Source organism: Lutzomyia longipalpis, chromosome 2, assembly GCF_024334085.1.
Source record: "Lutzomyia longipalpis isolate SR_M1_2022 chromosome 2, ASM2433408v1".
NCBI classification, from domain to species: Eukaryota; Metazoa; Arthropoda; class Insecta; order Diptera; family Psychodidae; genus Lutzomyia; species Lutzomyia longipalpis.
This window is the reverse complement of record NC_074708.1, coordinates 35,525,953-35,542,690: the sequence shown is the minus strand read 5'-3', so window position 1 is coordinate 35,542,690 and position 16,738 is coordinate 35,525,953. Positions and strand designations below refer to the sequence as shown.

The 16,738-nt window shown below is 32.6% G+C and overlaps 3 protein-coding genes across 5 annotated transcripts; all 3 read right to left on the bottom strand.

Annotated features, from left to right (window-relative positions):
* Window positions 1–51: 51 nt before the first annotated feature.
* Window positions 52–1,663, bottom strand: LOC129790448 (gustatory receptor 68a-like). The gene is made up of 2 exons (XM_055827923.1): window positions 541–1,663; window positions 52–453 (listed from the first exon to the last, which is right to left on the bottom strand). Exons 1-2 carry the CDS (start codon window positions 1,606–1,608, stop codon window positions 358–360), a joined length of 1,164 nt encoding a protein of 387 aa, XP_055683898.1. The 5' UTR covers window positions 1,609–1,663; the 3' UTR covers window positions 52–357.
* Window positions 1,664–4,591: 2,928 nt separating this feature from the next.
* On the bottom strand, window positions 4,592–10,929 carry LOC129790446 (ubiquitin carboxyl-terminal hydrolase 45). 3 transcript variants are annotated; one of them, XM_055827921.1, is made up of 5 exons: window positions 10,716–10,929; window positions 10,535–10,563; window positions 9,300–10,091; window positions 8,543–9,231; window positions 4,592–6,233 (listed from the first exon to the last, which is right to left on the bottom strand). In XM_055827921.1, exons 3-5 carry the CDS (start codon window positions 10,073–10,075, stop codon window positions 4,951–4,953), a joined length of 2,748 nt encoding a protein of 915 aa, XP_055683896.1. In that variant the 5' UTR covers window positions 10,076–10,091; window positions 10,535–10,563; window positions 10,716–10,929; the 3' UTR covers window positions 4,592–4,950. The 3 variants fall into 3 exon arrangements, with proteins under 3 accessions (XP_055683896.1, XP_055683895.1, XP_055683894.1); XM_055827920.1 differs by having other exon boundaries at window positions 10,448–10,922; XM_055827919.1 differs by lacking the exon at window positions 10,535–10,563 and having other exon boundaries at window positions 10,716–10,922.
* A 1,659-nt stretch (window positions 10,930–12,588) lies between these two features.
* LOC129790447 (UDP-glucosyltransferase 2) lies at window positions 12,589–15,869 on the bottom strand. Its single transcript, XM_055827922.1, has 4 exons — window positions 15,701–15,869; window positions 15,385–15,628; window positions 13,256–14,067; window positions 12,589–13,186 (listed from the first exon to the last, which is right to left on the bottom strand). The coding sequence occupies exons 1-4, from the start codon at window positions 15,707–15,709 to the stop codon at window positions 12,659–12,661; spliced, it is 1,593 nt and encodes a 530-aa protein (XP_055683897.1). The 5' UTR covers window positions 15,710–15,869; the 3' UTR covers window positions 12,589–12,658.
* Window positions 15,870–16,738: the final 869 nt, after the last annotated feature.

The window sequence follows — 16,738 nt, the reverse complement described above, 5'->3', positions numbered from 1 at the left end:
TACATTATGTGGAGGAGGGCGGCGTAGTATTGGGCCTTCAAGGGTTTGCAATGCATGTAATAGCGTGAATTTGTTGTGGATTACATTAACTATCTGTACGCTGAATGGGGAACACTCACGCGCATTTCCAGTAGTTGAACATCCTCATAGATTATTTGCAAAAATTAAGGGAAATTCTTTCAGTTAAATGTGATGTTATTGATTTCTTGGATTTATTCTATAAGAAGACCTTTTTTCCATTTCACAGCAACAAAAAAAATTTAAATGGATTTTAAAGATTTTTTTTAAAGAAAATAATATTCAAAGCATTTTAGCAAAGCAAAATTTAGATATTTTTCTGACAATTTTTATTTATTTCTAACTTATAATGGAATTACTAGTTCCGGTGTAATTCTCTTCAAACATTCTAAATTGAATAAATACAAACAAATAAGTTGTAAGAGCTCCAATCATCTGCAAAGAAAATATATTTTTTAAAATGATTCTATGATCAGAAAACTCTCAAGCATTTAATTAAAAAATACCTCTCACAGTACGTACCGTATATAAGAGTGTATTATCAATGGGGAAAAAATTAATAGCTGTGTAGTTGTCATCAAAGTGCTTCATTCTCAATGAAAAATTCTCAACAATGTCCATTGTGGTCTTATCAACTTTTTTATCTTTATACAATAAATTCTTGCATTTCTTAATACTTCTCGCTGTAGCCTCACTAATGTTAGACACTACAACTAGTTTCGCGACATTCGGGGCAAACCAGAAGATTACAACGATAAATTTGAGAAAAACCATTGTTTTCTCCATTTGATTAGCAATCCAAATTACAATAAAAAGCTGCGAAACAATAAATGTGAAATCATGCGTTGAGGTAAATAAATTTATCAAACCAAAAATATCATTTAAAATTTCATGACTTTTTTGCAGTGTTGTAAATATATCAACAATAAGTAGGTAATCTTGTTCCGTTGACAAATTTACACCATGTACATACCGTTCGAGCAATTTAAAGCGTTTTCTCACTAAATCCGTGTAAAAGACAAAAGTTAAATTAGAAAATCTCGCTGCGGATACTTGGTAGTTGTACAGAGAAATAATAAGGATACTCTGAAAAGTCAATTCAAAGCTATATGTAATGAATTGTAGGGCAATTGATAGAATAAAGTGATAAATTGTGAAAAATAGAAGAGAACCATTTCTAATATTTCTATCTTTTTGATTGTTATTCGGATATATTTTGAATGTTTCCTCAAAGATTAAATCTGTTTTATGAATTAATTCCAAAAATTCAACTTGTTTTTCCTTTTTTACATACATCACCACTAAAACAACAATAAATACAATGCAGGTAATTCCAATTTCAAATACCCCAACGACACTTGTTAACTGACTCTGTCGTGAAAATTGCAGATTACTCTGCGTAAAAAGATTCCTTTCAATTAATTCATTGAAGTTCATTATATAAATCACGAAGGCTACAACAATTTGCAGTATTCCGTTGAATATGTACCATTTTGAATAGGTAGCACCATCCCTACTAATACAAAAGGGAGAAACACAAATTATCCTTTGAATAAATAGTGCTGCAGACAGAGCCGTGAATACGTCCATTGCTTTGGAAAACAATTTAAGTTTTGTAGCTTCGGAAATTGTTTACTAGATCTTATATAATACACCTTTCATCGCACACACACACAATTATTTCTCATTTAAGTAATTACATTATTATACCGTCATATCAGGAAAAAAAGATCTCTAATTAATTTGCTTCATTCTCCATGCTTTTACACCAATAATGATGACTTAAGTGTCTACCTATATACTTGAAAAATCGATGTAAATTCACTAAACTCACTTCTTTCCCAAAATATTTTCTTCCTTAAGGCTGCTATTGGTAATTTTATTGATTGAAAATTATCTATAGATACGTGTAAAATAATAAATTGCAAAGGGAAATTAATACATATTTAATCCAATCTATACGCCGAATTGTGTGTGGGTGATCAACCCCAGAAGTTTGTATATTTTATGTTAATTATTCATTAATTCCGGTTGAGAAACTACGTTCTTTGGTTATCCGAGTAGAATGTTTAAGCACAATTTTCTAAAAAAAAGTTTTCAATGAAAATGTGACGATTTTTCGAGTTTTTCTTTTAATGAAAATACCCACAAAATAAAGTCAATCATAACGCGTCCAGTTATAAGAGTTGGTGTTCCACAACGTGTAGCAGTTAGTTTATGCGTTATAATACAATTTGTGAGCAGAATTAGTAGGCAAAGTTGATTTTTTTGTGAAATTCAGTAATTTGATGCATAAAAATGGTCATATCTCAAGTTCTATAACACCTACAGAAATTTCTTGACTAGTTATGGAAAGGTCTTAAAATAAGCTATAATATGGGATAAATTTTGATACTTTTCAAGGTCACATCCAGAATACAAAATGGCGGCTTTTTGTTTTACCAAAACAGTTTTTCGCATTTTTTGTCCCGAAGGAATGGTTTTAGAGGTTTCTGATGTTCTAGAAAATTGTAGAGTTTTGCAAAACCTTTCATTTGATACTAAGATGAGCAAAATCGGTCTAGCAGTGCAGAAGATATGACTCTTAGAACTTTTCAAATTTAAGAATTTTTCAAATGGCTATATCTTCTAAACGGCGACATAGATTTTCTTCATTTTCGGACTGGTGAAAGATATTGAGTCAGGCTACAACATATCAAAATTTAAAGGAAAACGATAACAGATGTTTGGAGATATTGCCCCTTAAAGTTAGGCAATTTTTGTTTTTGATTTAAGCGCCTCTTGCGGTCATTTTTGGAACTTGAAATGTTCTAAACAGTTGTAGGGCTTCTCAATACCTTTCATTTGATACCAAGATGGTCAAAATCGGTCAAGCCGTTCTCAAGTTATATCGAAAAAACACTTTTTGCTTTAGGCGGCCATATTTGCTAAACGGCTTGACCGATTTTCAAGTATGAATTATCGATGAAAACGTCTCACTGAGCCCTACAACATACTAAAATTTCAGACCTCTAGCTATAAGGGAAGTGGTTGACGGTAGTTCAAAATGGCGGACGGCGGCCATCTTGGATTTTGAAAATGCGAAAAAATGAAATTTTACACCCACATTTCTTTTCTATACATTTCTTTTCCCACATTTCTTCCAGTCTATCTTTTACCGTTCTCTAGTTCTAAGCAAAGTTCGGGCTAGAGGCCGGCCGGATCAAAAATTTTCCACCACCATTTTCGTAATGTGGGATGTCTAGAACGTGTTCATACCAAGTTTGAGCCCGATCTGAGGTGGTCGGAAAATCCGACGATTACAATACTTGGTGTTGGCCACGAAGTGGAACACCAACTAATAACTGGAAAGTGAAATCTAATACATAGATAAGTTTATAAATAATTGAAGGTTACCCATTCCTTCCGACTAAATCTTGAAAGAAAAAGAATAAAATTTTAAGAAATGATCTCAAAGTTTAACCCTTTTATGTCCATTGGGTCATACGCTGACCCAAAGGTTCGATTTTGAAAATGTTTCATTTTGTATAGTTATTTTATGAATATTGAGTCCAAATTAGTACAAAACTATGTCTTTACAATCCCTGATCATTTTATGATCAGAAAGGATATCCCCAAGGACTCACAGGTTCATGCAGGACAATGTCTTATTTGAGCTCAAAGGAACCCATAAACTTATTTTTAGTTCAATCAGCTCGCGGACCTTAAAGGGTTAATGTCATTAAATTCTAAGATATCTCTTTAATGACAATTCTGCTCCCCTTAAAGTCTTTTTTAATCTTTTCTTTTAACAATAATAAGTGAAATTCACGACTATATTTCGGTTTAGTTAGTTTTTTAAGTCAGGTTTTAGTTTTTAAACCAGGCTTAAGTTTTTTTAAGGCCAGACGTCTATGGATAAAAATTAACTCAAAACTACTAAAATATACGTCTGGCTGGCAATTAATTTATTAATTAGCACATTGAAATTCGTAAAAATAAATTGAGCCCCGATTTAGCTTGAACTAATCTTTAAACCTATAAAGCCTAACTCTAAAAAAATTAAACTAGTTAAAAAAAAAAACTAAAACCCTCTTTTAAAACAAAACTTAAGTCTAGAATAAGGAAAACAGAAGCTAGTCAAAAAAAAACCTAAAGTTTGGTTAAGTAAAACTATTTCAAGAAAATTAAACTGATTTGACTAACACCGTTAAATTTAGTTTTAGAATTTAAATTTAGAAAATGATTTCCAGATAAATTGTTTTCATTAAAGTCGACAATGTCCCTAAAACTCTTTGATGGAATTTATCTGCAAATCACAAGTCTTCTCTAAAACATTTTTTTTTCTTAATTTAAAAAACGTTCTATCCAAAGGTGGAACTTCAGTGCAAGGTTAGTTTGAATATTACCTATACATTTTTCGCAATTAATGAATCCATGTCACAAATTTTTTTTCAGACTATATTTCAACGATATTGTGAAATTAAATGCACGTAAAACATCCAGGTTAAACCTCATGTGTAGTTTTTCTCACGCCCTAAAAACTCGAAGGAAAGAGATGAGCAAAAATTGACTCAAATACAAACAAAAAGAATGTCAATTTCAACATTGTTTATTAAATTCTTAATAGGTGGCAATGCTGGATATTAACTCTGAAATTACATATTCAAAAGGAACTCTGTTTGGATTTATTTAAGAATGGTTTCATCAATAACTTACTATTGATCAATCTTAAGGAATTTTCTTTATCATTTTTTTTTTAATTTGGAGCAATTTTCTTTTACATTAAAGAAAAATTAAATGTTTTTGAAGAAAATACGAAAGGACGAATTTAAATTTTTTCATTTATTTATTTTTTTATAAGTACTTACTACATTTAAAAAAAAAAGAGTCCTTACTTGTGATTGAAAAATCCCCGCACTGCACATCTATCTCACCCAAAATGCAATCATTTTAATAAATGCGCTCGTAGAATAGAAGATAAGCTTGAGATTTAAGTGCAGCATCCTCAGATACTTCCTGAACTCTACTATCGGACACGTAGTACCATTTCCCCGGGGGAGCTTCAACGTTGGGCTCATCGCTTCCCCCAACGGCTCCCTCCTCCTCCCCAATGCCCGTATCAGCGGAAGTTGATGAGGAATCATCACTATCATTATCCAATACGTATTTAATTTTATCTAGGGACTCCTCAAGTCGCACCCTCTCCTCATCTTCCTGATCCAATTCAACTTTACTCCCCTGCGGTGGGAATTTCCAACGACGATCATCAGGGGACATTTGCGGTCTCACCTTGACATAGGCAATATAGTGCCCAGCACGCATACCGCCAGAATGCTCAACAATCCCATACAGGGAGTAAATTAACTTCTTCTGATGTCGATCAACATTTGGCAAATTCTTCACTTTTGACCCACAAAATGGGGCAATATCCAGGAGAGTGGGAAAAGTGACGGGCTTACATAATTTACGTGACATAAATCTCGGTCCAATTTGGAAGCGTTTGAGGTGCAGTATGAGCACAGCAGGTGGACTTGAGATGAAAAATTGTTTTGTTGCATTTGTATTAATTGTCTTGCCACCTTTACCATTTATCCGTTCGGTGCAAGCATCACATCCAACCCTATTATTTCCAGTCATAAGTTCCAGTGCTGTGAAATTATTCAAGCACGATTGCACTGAACATTCACCCTCCTCACATTGATACCTCGGTGCAAGTGTTGAGCTCCAATCTGCATGACTATACGTCCGAATCCGCGTCTGTTTGGGCTTAATTATCTCATTACATTTATCCACCTCAGTTTCGCTATCATCTTTTTGGTCATTAAGCTTCGTTTTTTCACTGAGCGATAAGTCCTCCATCTGACTCACAGGAACGGCAAAGTTCTGCGTCTCCGTCTTACTATTTTGCTTCACTAAACACATTGCACGCTCCTCACTTATTCCCATTTCAACAAGAACACTCTTTGTCTCCTCATTCACCTGCTGCGTTGCGCTGTCAGTTGTGGTGTTTGCCGTATCTTCAGTTATATCCTTATTTGGATTCTCCGGTGCATCGTCAACTTTTTCCGGATTTGTGGAACATTTTATCGTACTATTCCCATTATTATCATAAATCGGAGATCGAGTTTTTGTAGCATTTTGTGATGCTTTCGGGACATCATCGAGACAATTATCTTCAATATCGGCATCAGATTGTTCATTTGAGGAATATTCAGCATTTGATTCATTTATTCCTGAAACATAAATAGAAAACAATTCTTAGAAAGAATAAAAAAGGTCTTAAAAGGCAGTTTACGGCTGAAATATTTATAAAAAAAATAACTTCTGGCCAGAGTTGGGCAATTTCATGTAAAATTATTTGTTTACATGATTTTTAGATTTTACATGTAAAAAGCATGTAAAAAGTATACAAAAATGTAAAAAATATGTAAAGAATTTGTAAAAAACAATATTTGAGAGAGAAATGAGCGGAAAAACCTAAAGTTTGATTTTTATTTGAAGTAATTAACTAGTCTTTAAATCAAAAAGTTGTTTTACATTAACAGAAAAATTAATTTGTAAAAAGTTTGTCAATTTTATTAAAATGTTTTTAATTTCTTAATATGTATGCAAAATTACTGATTGGTCAGAAACTTAGGTGGGAAACCCGTTAAAATATTTTTAATAAAATTTTAAAATAAGAAACTTAGGTCAATATTAATACATAGAAATTTACTTTTTGTAAAGAAATCGATGAAATATCCTTGATTTCATTCTATTGATGTTCTTAAAGCCCACTAAATGATTTTAAAATGGATATTTTTCGTATTTTGATAAAAAAAAAACTAAAAGTTAAAGCTAAAATTACCATGATAGGTCATTACGCGTTTATTTGAGATGAAAACGTATTTTTTCATGGAGAAAACGAATCTTTTAAAGGTAAAGTGTACATAAATGCCATATTAAGAATTTTGAATATAGGAAAAAATGGGTCAAAAAAAGGGAATGAGTTCAATTTCAACAAATTTTCTCCTTTATAATGGAGCTGAAAATATTTTTTACAAAAACTAGAAATAAACTTTCCCATAAAGGTATGAGAATTTACGAACCTTTAACAAATTAATTTTATCTGTATTTTATAAAACATTTGAATAACGTTAATAAAATCATAAATACATAAAAATTTACTTTACAATTTTGTCTCTGATTAAGATTTTTGTAGTGTCTGAATAAATAAAATAACTTTTTACATAATTTTACAAAATAATTACATTTTTTTTTAATTAAAGAAATATTTTGCTACCATTATTTTTCTTTACATTATTAATGTAAAATTAAAATGTAAAGAAATGTATGTAAAGAAAAAAGCATATAAAATGTAAAAATGTAAACAAACCGCCCAACCCTTCTGGCAAAGATATTGAAAAGAAAGTTTTCTTTTAAGAAAATGCCTGTATATTTTATTTTGATTTATCTCAGTCTCTTTCTAAACTGGAGCTTAGCCACAAAATTATTAAAAATGTTTTTTGAGTCTTTATTTAAATAAGTTAAAAGACGTTGGAAATACGATTAAGAACAATTTAAAAGTCTAGCCTAATAAGCTTAATAAAGATTAAGTTTACAAAGTAATTTTAACGGCCACCGCATTCGAATTAACAGCTTACTTTTGACACCTGACATTTCTTTTCTAACGTTTTACGAGTCTCATTTCCGTTTGCTTTTTTTCGTCTAACGTGTGAAGTTATAGAAGTTTTTTTTGTTTTTCTTTTTTTCAGTTTTAAAGTTTAAGAGCTTTATTTTAAAGCATGATTTTTATTTTTTTACGTTTGACACTTTTTTTTCTAAAGTCTGATTACTTATTTTTAGCATTTGAAGCATTTTTCTAACGTTAAATTATGTTTTAATCAGTTCAAATTACCCCTTATAATTATTTTAATGTATTTCAGCTTGGAATCAGTCTCTTTTGATCTCTTTAGGAGCTTTAAGAAAACCTGAATTTCATTAAGTTTTAGGGAGCTTAAAGACCCAAAAATCCTGCCATGAAGTCTTTTTAAAACCAGTGAAAATGACTATAGAACTTTGTGTGAAAACTCGTTAAAAAAAAGACCTAAGTGCGGGTTACTAAATACTGGATTCTTCAGGTACAAATCATTAAATTACCATGAATTAACTTTTCAGATATTATTTTAATACCCTCACCACCACCTAGAAAAAACCTACATTTTGACGTAATCCCCTAAAGGCAACATTAAAAGATTCCATTGTTTTAAAAATTGATAAAAAATCATGAAATGTGACACAAAAGCCATCGTCTTGAACGATAACGGCTATCTTTAACAGGTTGATCTGAATTTCTTTTTTTACCATGAAAAATTCCATGAATTAATCATTTTTCATAAATATCAGTTAACCCTTTGACGTTCTTTGGGTCATACATTGATCTAAACATAAAACATTATATTTTCTCGAATTTTAAAGGAATTTAATTGTTTTTCCAAATTAGAATTGCCTTGAATTCGTGTCAAAGGATTAAAACACAGAAAATAGGTTTAACTGAACTTACCGAGATTATCAGTCGAATCTTCAGCTGCTCCTGCTGCTTGATTTGAATGTATCCTCTTCCGCTTCTGACGCTTCGCTTTTGCCTCCTTCTCCCTGTCTTTCTTAATGCGCGATTTCGTTGGTACAGGCGTATTCTCGGGCTCAGGGCTACTCTTCCTCCGTATCGGTGGTTGGGGCTTATCCAAACTCACTGGCAGTGAAATATCCAAGAAATATTCATGCCTCGACGACGTGTGATAGCAATCTTGGCACATTAGGGTTGAAACGAGGAATCCCCTGAAGACACGCTCTGGTTTTAGAATTCTCTCTCCTGCCTGCTGGCCGTAGAATTTAATTTTCTGCTTCATGTCCCCTTCGACGGTTTGTGGATCAACTTTGCTGCTGTAGCCAAGAGAACGGAGAATGACCGATTGGTAGCGACGGAGATCCTCACTTCGAACACTCTCAAGGAGATGTCGGAGTAATTCGTGGGAGTCATGTTGATCACCACCGGAAAATTGGGGCCATTTTGCTGTTAGTTGATTGAAGAGCTTCCTTGGGGCGTAAACACCACCGCCCATACGGAGTTGATCTATTGTTTCAGCCAGAGTGGACGTTAAATTACCCCACGCATTGAGGGTTCCACTAATTGGGGGTAAGTTCACTTCAGTTCCGTCTGAAAGTTTCAACAGACCGCCTGGAAGTTGGAATCTAGTAGGAGATAGAAAAGAGATTGAAATCAAATTTAAGGAGTTAAATAGATAAAAAAAATTACTCACTGTTCTCCTGGTTTTGAAGATTCTCTCAAAATCTCAACCAAGTAGGGGGTTTGAGCAAGACATTGCAGGACAGCGTTGAAAAAGCAGGTATTACCCAAATTGGTCAAGCCACGAATTCGAGGTAGGTCATTTACATTCAATGTTTGACTCTTTTCACAAAGTCCCTTCGGCGGGACTTTCGGTTGTGATGAATAAATCGTCAAATTCTCCTGCGTCTCACTCACAAGGGGTCTTATTGTATCGAGTGTTGCCACAATCTTCTCCTCAACGTTGATGCTTTTGCTGCTCTGCGTTTGTGCTTTAGCTGCTTCTTTCTTCAGGAAATCTACGCAGTCAAACAACTTCTTTGGGCACGATGGATTCACTTCGCCATCACACAGGTAGCACCAAACATCGAATCTCGTCGTATTCACCACGAGAGCATGTTGATCGGACCGAGGGGTCATAAAATGCTTCAATGCATGCTGATTCCGGGAACGCCCACACAGCTGACTACCACACTTGAGGCACATCCAAAGGGATTTATCGTATTCAAAATCATTTTCTGCATTTGCATTTGTGGAAGAACTTTTGCTGCATTCCTTGCAGTCCTCCAGTTCCAGCCCCGAAGCTTTTAGCAACTTCCGCAGACGATTCTGATCAACGGATTTTGCCACATGAGAACACGAAGGTGTTGCTCCACCTTGATTGCCAGCAATCTGCTTTTCATCGCATGACTCCGTTGAGGATTCATCACCTTCAAGGACGGGATCTGTTTGTCTTTTATTCTTACCCATTGTCTCTAGAAGCCAGCTAAAAAGGAGAATAGATAAAAGAAAATAAAATTAATAAAAATCAAGCAACCTATAGAGAAAAAAGTTTGTTTTTATGTTTATTATGCCTACTACGATTTTATTTAAAAAAAAAAGTAAATTGTAGGAAAATATCAATGAACAAAGAAAATTAAATACAAAGCCTACTTAGAAAAAGAAAAGTTCTTGAGTGGAAATTCCGGGAATTAAATTCACCTCTGCAGGTGAAATTGTGCAGAGACTAAATTAGAAAATATTTTAAAGAAAAAAACTTAAAGAATTCAATGGAATACATAATGTGATATCGTTCTTCTAAGAACATTCTAACGTAAAATTGATAATAAAAAGAAATTTAACCTCGTGGTTTCTTGTTCACTTTGACAGTCGTGTATGGAAAATTCTTTGTTTTACTACATTCATCAATTCCAGAGTAATTTTACTCACCCCTAATTCAATCAAAAGGACATTTTAGTCTTTAGGATTGTACGGGGCAACAATATTTTGAAGGCACAATGCAAATAAAGTGAATATTTTTCATTATTTTTTTTCAACGAGAAAATTGCTGAATAAGCTGGGATGCACTGTCAAAAATAATGGCGAATCGACCTTTTCGCAAAATTCTTACTTCTTCCTCAAAATCTACACAGAATTCTTCACTAAATCACACTTATTTGGGTGGAATAATGTGAATGAATGTTTCAAGCAAGGCTGAATGGAGTTTATAATTTAGAAAACAGCCTTAGAATTATTGAAAATAGATTTTAAATGAGCTCGAGAAAACTTTCACGCCAAGACACATTTTCACAAACACATCAAAGGCTCACGAATACACTCGCAAAAAAACTTATAAGAATGGAATTCATCGAATTGTTGACATTACGCGTGAATCGACCAAAATAATCGGCTTCATTCGATGATATTCGGGCATGCCGCTCATGAATGGGCGGATTTTCGAGACGAAATTCTCGGCAATTTTGAACTCAAATTAGAAGATAAAAAGTGGAATTTTCAACGTCTTTTTCTTGTTTTAATTTTTCCCTCTTTTTTTTCTTAACACTTGGAGGACCCAACATTTGGCACAACGCGGAGGATCAAATTGGTAATAACTACCAGCTGATAAAATATGCTCAATAATTAATTAATAATCAGTTAATTGAACAAAGATCGAAAGTTTCACTAATTCTCAATCTCCTTCAAGCATTGCTACACCTAATTACTAAATATTTAATTCAAAAAATCGTCACTGAAAAAAAATTGTATCAATTATCTTCCAAAGAAAAGAATTTTCTCGAGATTTTCTTTCTGCTATCTTAAAGTAAATAAAATTCCCTACACATAGATGCTAAATTCATCGAGATAGGTCCAATAGATTATATTCTGTGACGATTTTTAGGTTCAAATTGGTAGCAATTACCAGTAAAGTCCTCCGGTGTTAAATTTCTTTATTTCCTTTCCCATAGAAATAATGAATTTCTTTTACTACATAGTAAATTAAAAGTTTACGCATTGTAGTGATAAAAAATTGCATTAAATTAACCCTCCGTTTGCCATGAAAGGTAGGATCGACGATCAACCCCAGAGCTTTATTTTGTGTTATTGTACAATAATTCTGGCAGGTATGAAGCTAATCTTCTGGAAATAATTTCCTTGGTTATTTGGGAAGATTGTGTACAGATTTCAGGTTAAACTAAACTAACCAACAGAACAAAAGTTATAAACAAAAATGTAAAGTGAGAGTTCAAAAATTAACATTACATACGGTCAAATGTATTCGTTTCCTTAGCTCTCATTTTTATGGATTTTCTGATTTTTCCTGAAAAGAACCTTCACAATTTACATTTTACTGATCAGTCTCAGTGCCTAAAAAGGAAAAAAAAATAAGAATTTTGAGCAATCAAAATACGCATATTTACATAAAAATGCTTTTTCTTACATGATTGTTTAGAAACTATTCAGAAATCTTTATGAAAATATCAATGAAAATCTGTTTTAAAGTTAATTTTGTGCTATAAAATGGTCAGAAAACTTCTCAGAGTTGAACAAAGGAAGTCAATAAAACATTTTGACCGAAGAAATTCGTTTCATTTGCGAAAAAAAAATTACTTGGGTTGGTCACCAACCCCATGGTAATGCGCGTAAATGTTTTCTTCACGGCGTACAAAAGGTTAAAATGCAAAATAAGTAAAAAATCTTTCTCACTTTAAAACTGCAACAGAAAAGACTGAAAATACTTATTACTTTATTATTTTCCAGAGTTCATTATCCACATTTTCATTAAACTCAATTTTTTATATGAATGCTTTTTTTTTATCCCCTATTAATTATAAATTAACCACCTGCATTCGCCTTTGAAATTATTCATTTTGGGCACAGACTTTTTAACTTCCCTAATTTTTCAATTTTTGTATACTCTATTAAATATCTATGTAGGTGTTTTCGTGAAGAATTTAGTGAAGCTTTTCTTCAGAAATAAGCAAAATATTTAGTAAAACATCAAATTAAATTTAAGTAAAAACATTTAATTAATTTTTCAAATTTATTTTAATAAAATTAAAATAAATCGTCTAACTAGTTTGATTTCTTTTGTTTTGATACATTTTTGACCTTTTCCGTGGACTTTTTCCCGCACCATCGCTCAGCCATAAAATACATAGTTGTCGCTATGATCAGGTAAATAAGCACAAACAGTCCAATCACATCCAACATCAAGTATTGGAACCAGTTGAGATTCCTCGCGGCTGATTTTAGGTGATCCGCTCCCTGATTCCTCCCCACGTACTCAATCCAGTAGAGGGCTGTATTTAGTGGGCTTTCGAGATTGTCTCGAAATAGATGAGATACCTTCTGGGCATTTTCTCTAAAGCTCTCATTTGTGATGAGCTGGCAGAGCTTCTGTGAGACACTTTCTTCCGTAATTGCATCATATTCGAGGACAAGGGCATGACCTCTTTCCTGCGATCGGTATGCATTGCGAAACTGATCCCCATAGAAGGGTATTGTGAGCATTGGGACGCCATAATAGATGCTCTCCTGAGTACCAAAAATTCCTCCGTGATTTATGAAGAGAATTACGTTTTTGTGAGCCAGCACATCTACCTGAAATTTTTAAAAAGAAAATTACATAAATTTTCGTCAATTTTCTAGTTAAAATGCAATTCTTTTCACCTGTGGAATCCATTTTTGAAGCAAAACGTTCGAAGGAAGATCTTTGATATCATTCTCCTCGTATTTCCATAGAATTCTCTGCTTCATTTTCCCAAAGACCCTGACAAAAGCTCTAACTTTCCCGGGATCAAAATGAGAGCTCTTAATATGCGAGCCCAAACTGAAGAGAATAACTCCATCAGTGGCTTGATCGAGGAATTCCTTAATCTCCAATGGTAAAACTTTCGGTTCTTTAATGTGAATCCCGCCAATTTTAACGTATCCCGGCATTTCCGGCCTCGGTGGTGATGTAGCCTGGTGACTGTTGAATAGTATCACCGAAATAGATCGCTCAAGTTCCTGAACGGTAGGCAATGGACCGATTCTCTTTTCCAACGGTTCAAAATATTTCGTAATTAGAGCATTTTGGGCGGGAATATAGAAAATTCCTCGAACAATCCGATCAAAGAGGGTAAAGAACAAATTGTAGGTCCTTTGCGTGAAGGTCATACTGTCGGTGTAGGGCAAAAGAATATGAGGTACAAATGATAGTGGGGCACGGAACCCAGCATTAAGATCCAGATAGTCCGTAAAGTCGTATGTGCTGATTGTAACGAGAGGTGCGTTGTATTTGTGGGCAAACATAAGGAAGGCTTCCTGACCAAATTGCTCTGATATCACCAGGTCAAACTCCTCTGAATCGCTTCTTATCAACTGTGCCACCTTGGGATGTTCAAGCGCGTATTTTGTGGATAGAAGCCCAACGTTCCAGATTAGAAATAAATTGCTAAAATCACTCCGATACTTTAGCTCGTAAATCAAATGCTCAGGTGCTGCAAAAAATATTTTTAAAGCCATTTATTCTTAAGTTAATAAGTTTTTCCTAACATATGTATGTATATTCATATATTATATGAAGAAATTGAAGATTTGTTCAGCCGGTAGCGCCTCTCTTTACGCTCTACGGTTGGATTAAACTAAGCTTCAAAACTAAAATTCTTTTTCCTTAAATATTTCTTTTTAAAACTGACATTATTTTTTAAATTATGTATTTTTTGGGGTTTTAGTGACAAAATAATCTGAATCACCCTAAGATTGATTATTTATTGCAAAAAAAAAATATTTTTAGAAAAAAATTCAAAAGAATAATACAAATTGCAGAATTAATGAATTTTCTCTAAATCATGACGGAGACATTAAAATAACATTTCGTGACAAAATACAAAATAAAATATTGCCAGACTTGGTTAACAAAATTCATTAGTAATTGTGTTTCTAAAATAAATTCATGAGGAAAAACTACAACAAACTACACCCTTAAATCATGTGCAAAAGTGTTTAAAATAAAAATCTGACCTTGGGTTAGATGTAGTAAATTGTGTTAAGAGAGATAAGATTAGAATATTGACCCTAATTTTCCTGGTGCATTTCAGATTTATTTATAATTCTTTTTTTTTGAATTTGATATAGTATCTGCTTATCTGTTTGAAATGCAACACTTACCCTATGCAACAAATTATTGTGCCTTGAGAGAGCTTTTGATTTTCTTTTTATTTGAATTTTTTTTCTTTTTATTAAAAAAAAAAAAAGATTTTTTGAATACTTTTAAAAAATCTTCTTTTTTCACCATAAATATCCTTAATTTTTATTTGTGAAATCATAAAAATTAAACATAATTTGAAATTCAGGTAATTACAACAAATTTTGTAAATAAGAATCAATATATAATTTACCTCAATTATTATAGGTAAGACCACTTGTTTCTATATGTACATTTTGTACATTACATGGTAAGTAAATATTTAAAATAGATAATGATTCACACCATATTTTTTCTTATGATTTTGATTTTTGATTGTATGTATGTATTTAGATTATGTATTTTTTTAAATTCTAAATAACTCATAAAATATTAACCCAGATTTTTCTCAGAATTTATTTTTCTTAAAATTTTTACCAATTCTGATTTTAAAATCGTTTGAAAAAGTCAATTTTCACCCAAAGTTCTCTAAATTTCGTTAACTTTTTTGCAAATAAAATTCTTTTATATACTAAAAGTCAATAAAGAATATTTTCCTTGCGCATTTTATGTAGTTCAATGGTCGAATTCGGGTTGAATAAAAGCCATCAGAACAAATCACCATACTCACAGTATTTTAAGAGATCAAAAGGTGGATCCAAAATAATTTCCGTGTAATTGACGTGTGGTTGCTTTGCACGAAAATTGGTAATTGCTGTAACCTCATGACCCTTATCTAGCAATCCCTCCACAATGGAATTTAACCAAAACCAGTGACTTGGTACAGGAAATGGTGCCATGAATAGTATCCTGAGAGGCTCCACACCACCGAAAAAGCACATAAAGCTCAGAAGAAGACATTTTGAGGTGATTTTCTACATTTTGGACAGATTAACAATCACATTTACCATCACTAGATAAGGAAATGTTATCATTTTATATCATACCATTTTCATGAATTATTCTATTCTTCTGATTGAAGGTAATGGTAATAATGAAAGAAGCACTATTTTTAAGAACTTTGTTAAATAATCACAAATTGCACGAGAACGTCGATAAGAAATTTTTCGTGAGGAAGATGCACTCGAACGCGTCAATGGCTCCTCTACACTGAGCGTTTCACTCAATTGAGAGTGATTCAATAGCAAGTCGACATTGATAACAGCTGTACAATTGAATTTTCGCGGTGAATGCGTATGTGATAAGCAGTCGCGACTTGGTTTGGTGTGTACTACAGCACCACCAGAGACATATGTGTGGATCACACGGGTCTCTTACACTCATAAAACAATTTTATTTAATAAATCTTGAAGTGCATGATGAGTTTAAAGAAGTACAAATAAAACTTATTAATGTCATCCTCGTGCATTTATTTATTTCATAAATTGAGGTGAATTGCACTTCAATTTTGTATTCATTTACAGTAAAAAATATTTTTAAAAAAAAGTTCAATGTACTTAATGATTCACGATAGTCAAACTTTAGAAAATAGATAAGAGTTTCGTTTAAGATAAGGTTAAATGTGATTGAGATAATTTTTTGCAGTACAATATAAACATAAGAAAATGGAAGAAAATAAAAAAGGAAAATTTTTTTTGTATTTTCTATTAGCTACATAACAGACTTTTAACCCAGATAAGTCCATTGTAAGCTAGGTAATTTTATTTTGTTGTTTTTGAGCGCATAAAAATAGCATAAAAAACTTCTGCATTTTCATAAAAAACAAATGGATTCTATTGAAAAAAAAAAAAAAACTTTTCTAGAATTTTTTGAAATTAGATTTTTTGAAAAACTTCTGGACAACTTGGGTTAAACTGGAATTTTGCAAAGATTCTAAAAAAAAATTCCTGGACATATCTGGGTTAATCTACAACATAAAATCATTTAAAAAACAATTTCAATTATTTTCTGTTCCTTGTATGATCCAAAAATACTCATCATTCCTACGATATTTACTCACTTAATGTCGATTCGACTCCCCCTAA

Coding starts and splice junctions, on each gene's coding strand:
- LOC129790446 (XM_055827921.1), bottom strand. CDS start 10,075: ATGGGTAAGAATAAAAGACAAACAGATCCCGTCCTTGAAGGTGATGAA. Junction 9,232..9,299: donor TCTTCAAAACCAGGAGAACA/GTGAGTAATTTT, acceptor ATCTCCTACTAG/ATTCCAACTTCCAGGCGGTC. Junction 6,234..8,542: donor AGATTCGACTGATAATCTCG/GTAAGTTCAGTT, acceptor TTTATGTTTCAG/GAATAAATGAATCAAATGCT.
- LOC129790447 (XM_055827922.1), bottom strand. Junction 14,068..15,384: donor TTTTGATCTCTTAAAATACT/GTGAGTATGGTG, acceptor TATTTTTTGCAG/CACCTGAGCATTTGATTTAC. Junction 13,187..13,255: donor TTCAAAAATGGATTCCACAG/GTGAAAAGAATT, acceptor TAAAAATTTCAG/GTAGATGTGCTGGCTCACAA.
- LOC129790448 (XM_055827923.1), bottom strand. CDS start 1,608: ATGGACGTATTCACGGCTCTGTCTGCAGCACTATTTATTCAAAGGATA. Junction 454..540: donor ATAATACACTCTTATATACG/GTACGTACTGTG, acceptor TTTTCTTTGCAG/ATGATTGGAGCTCTTACAAC.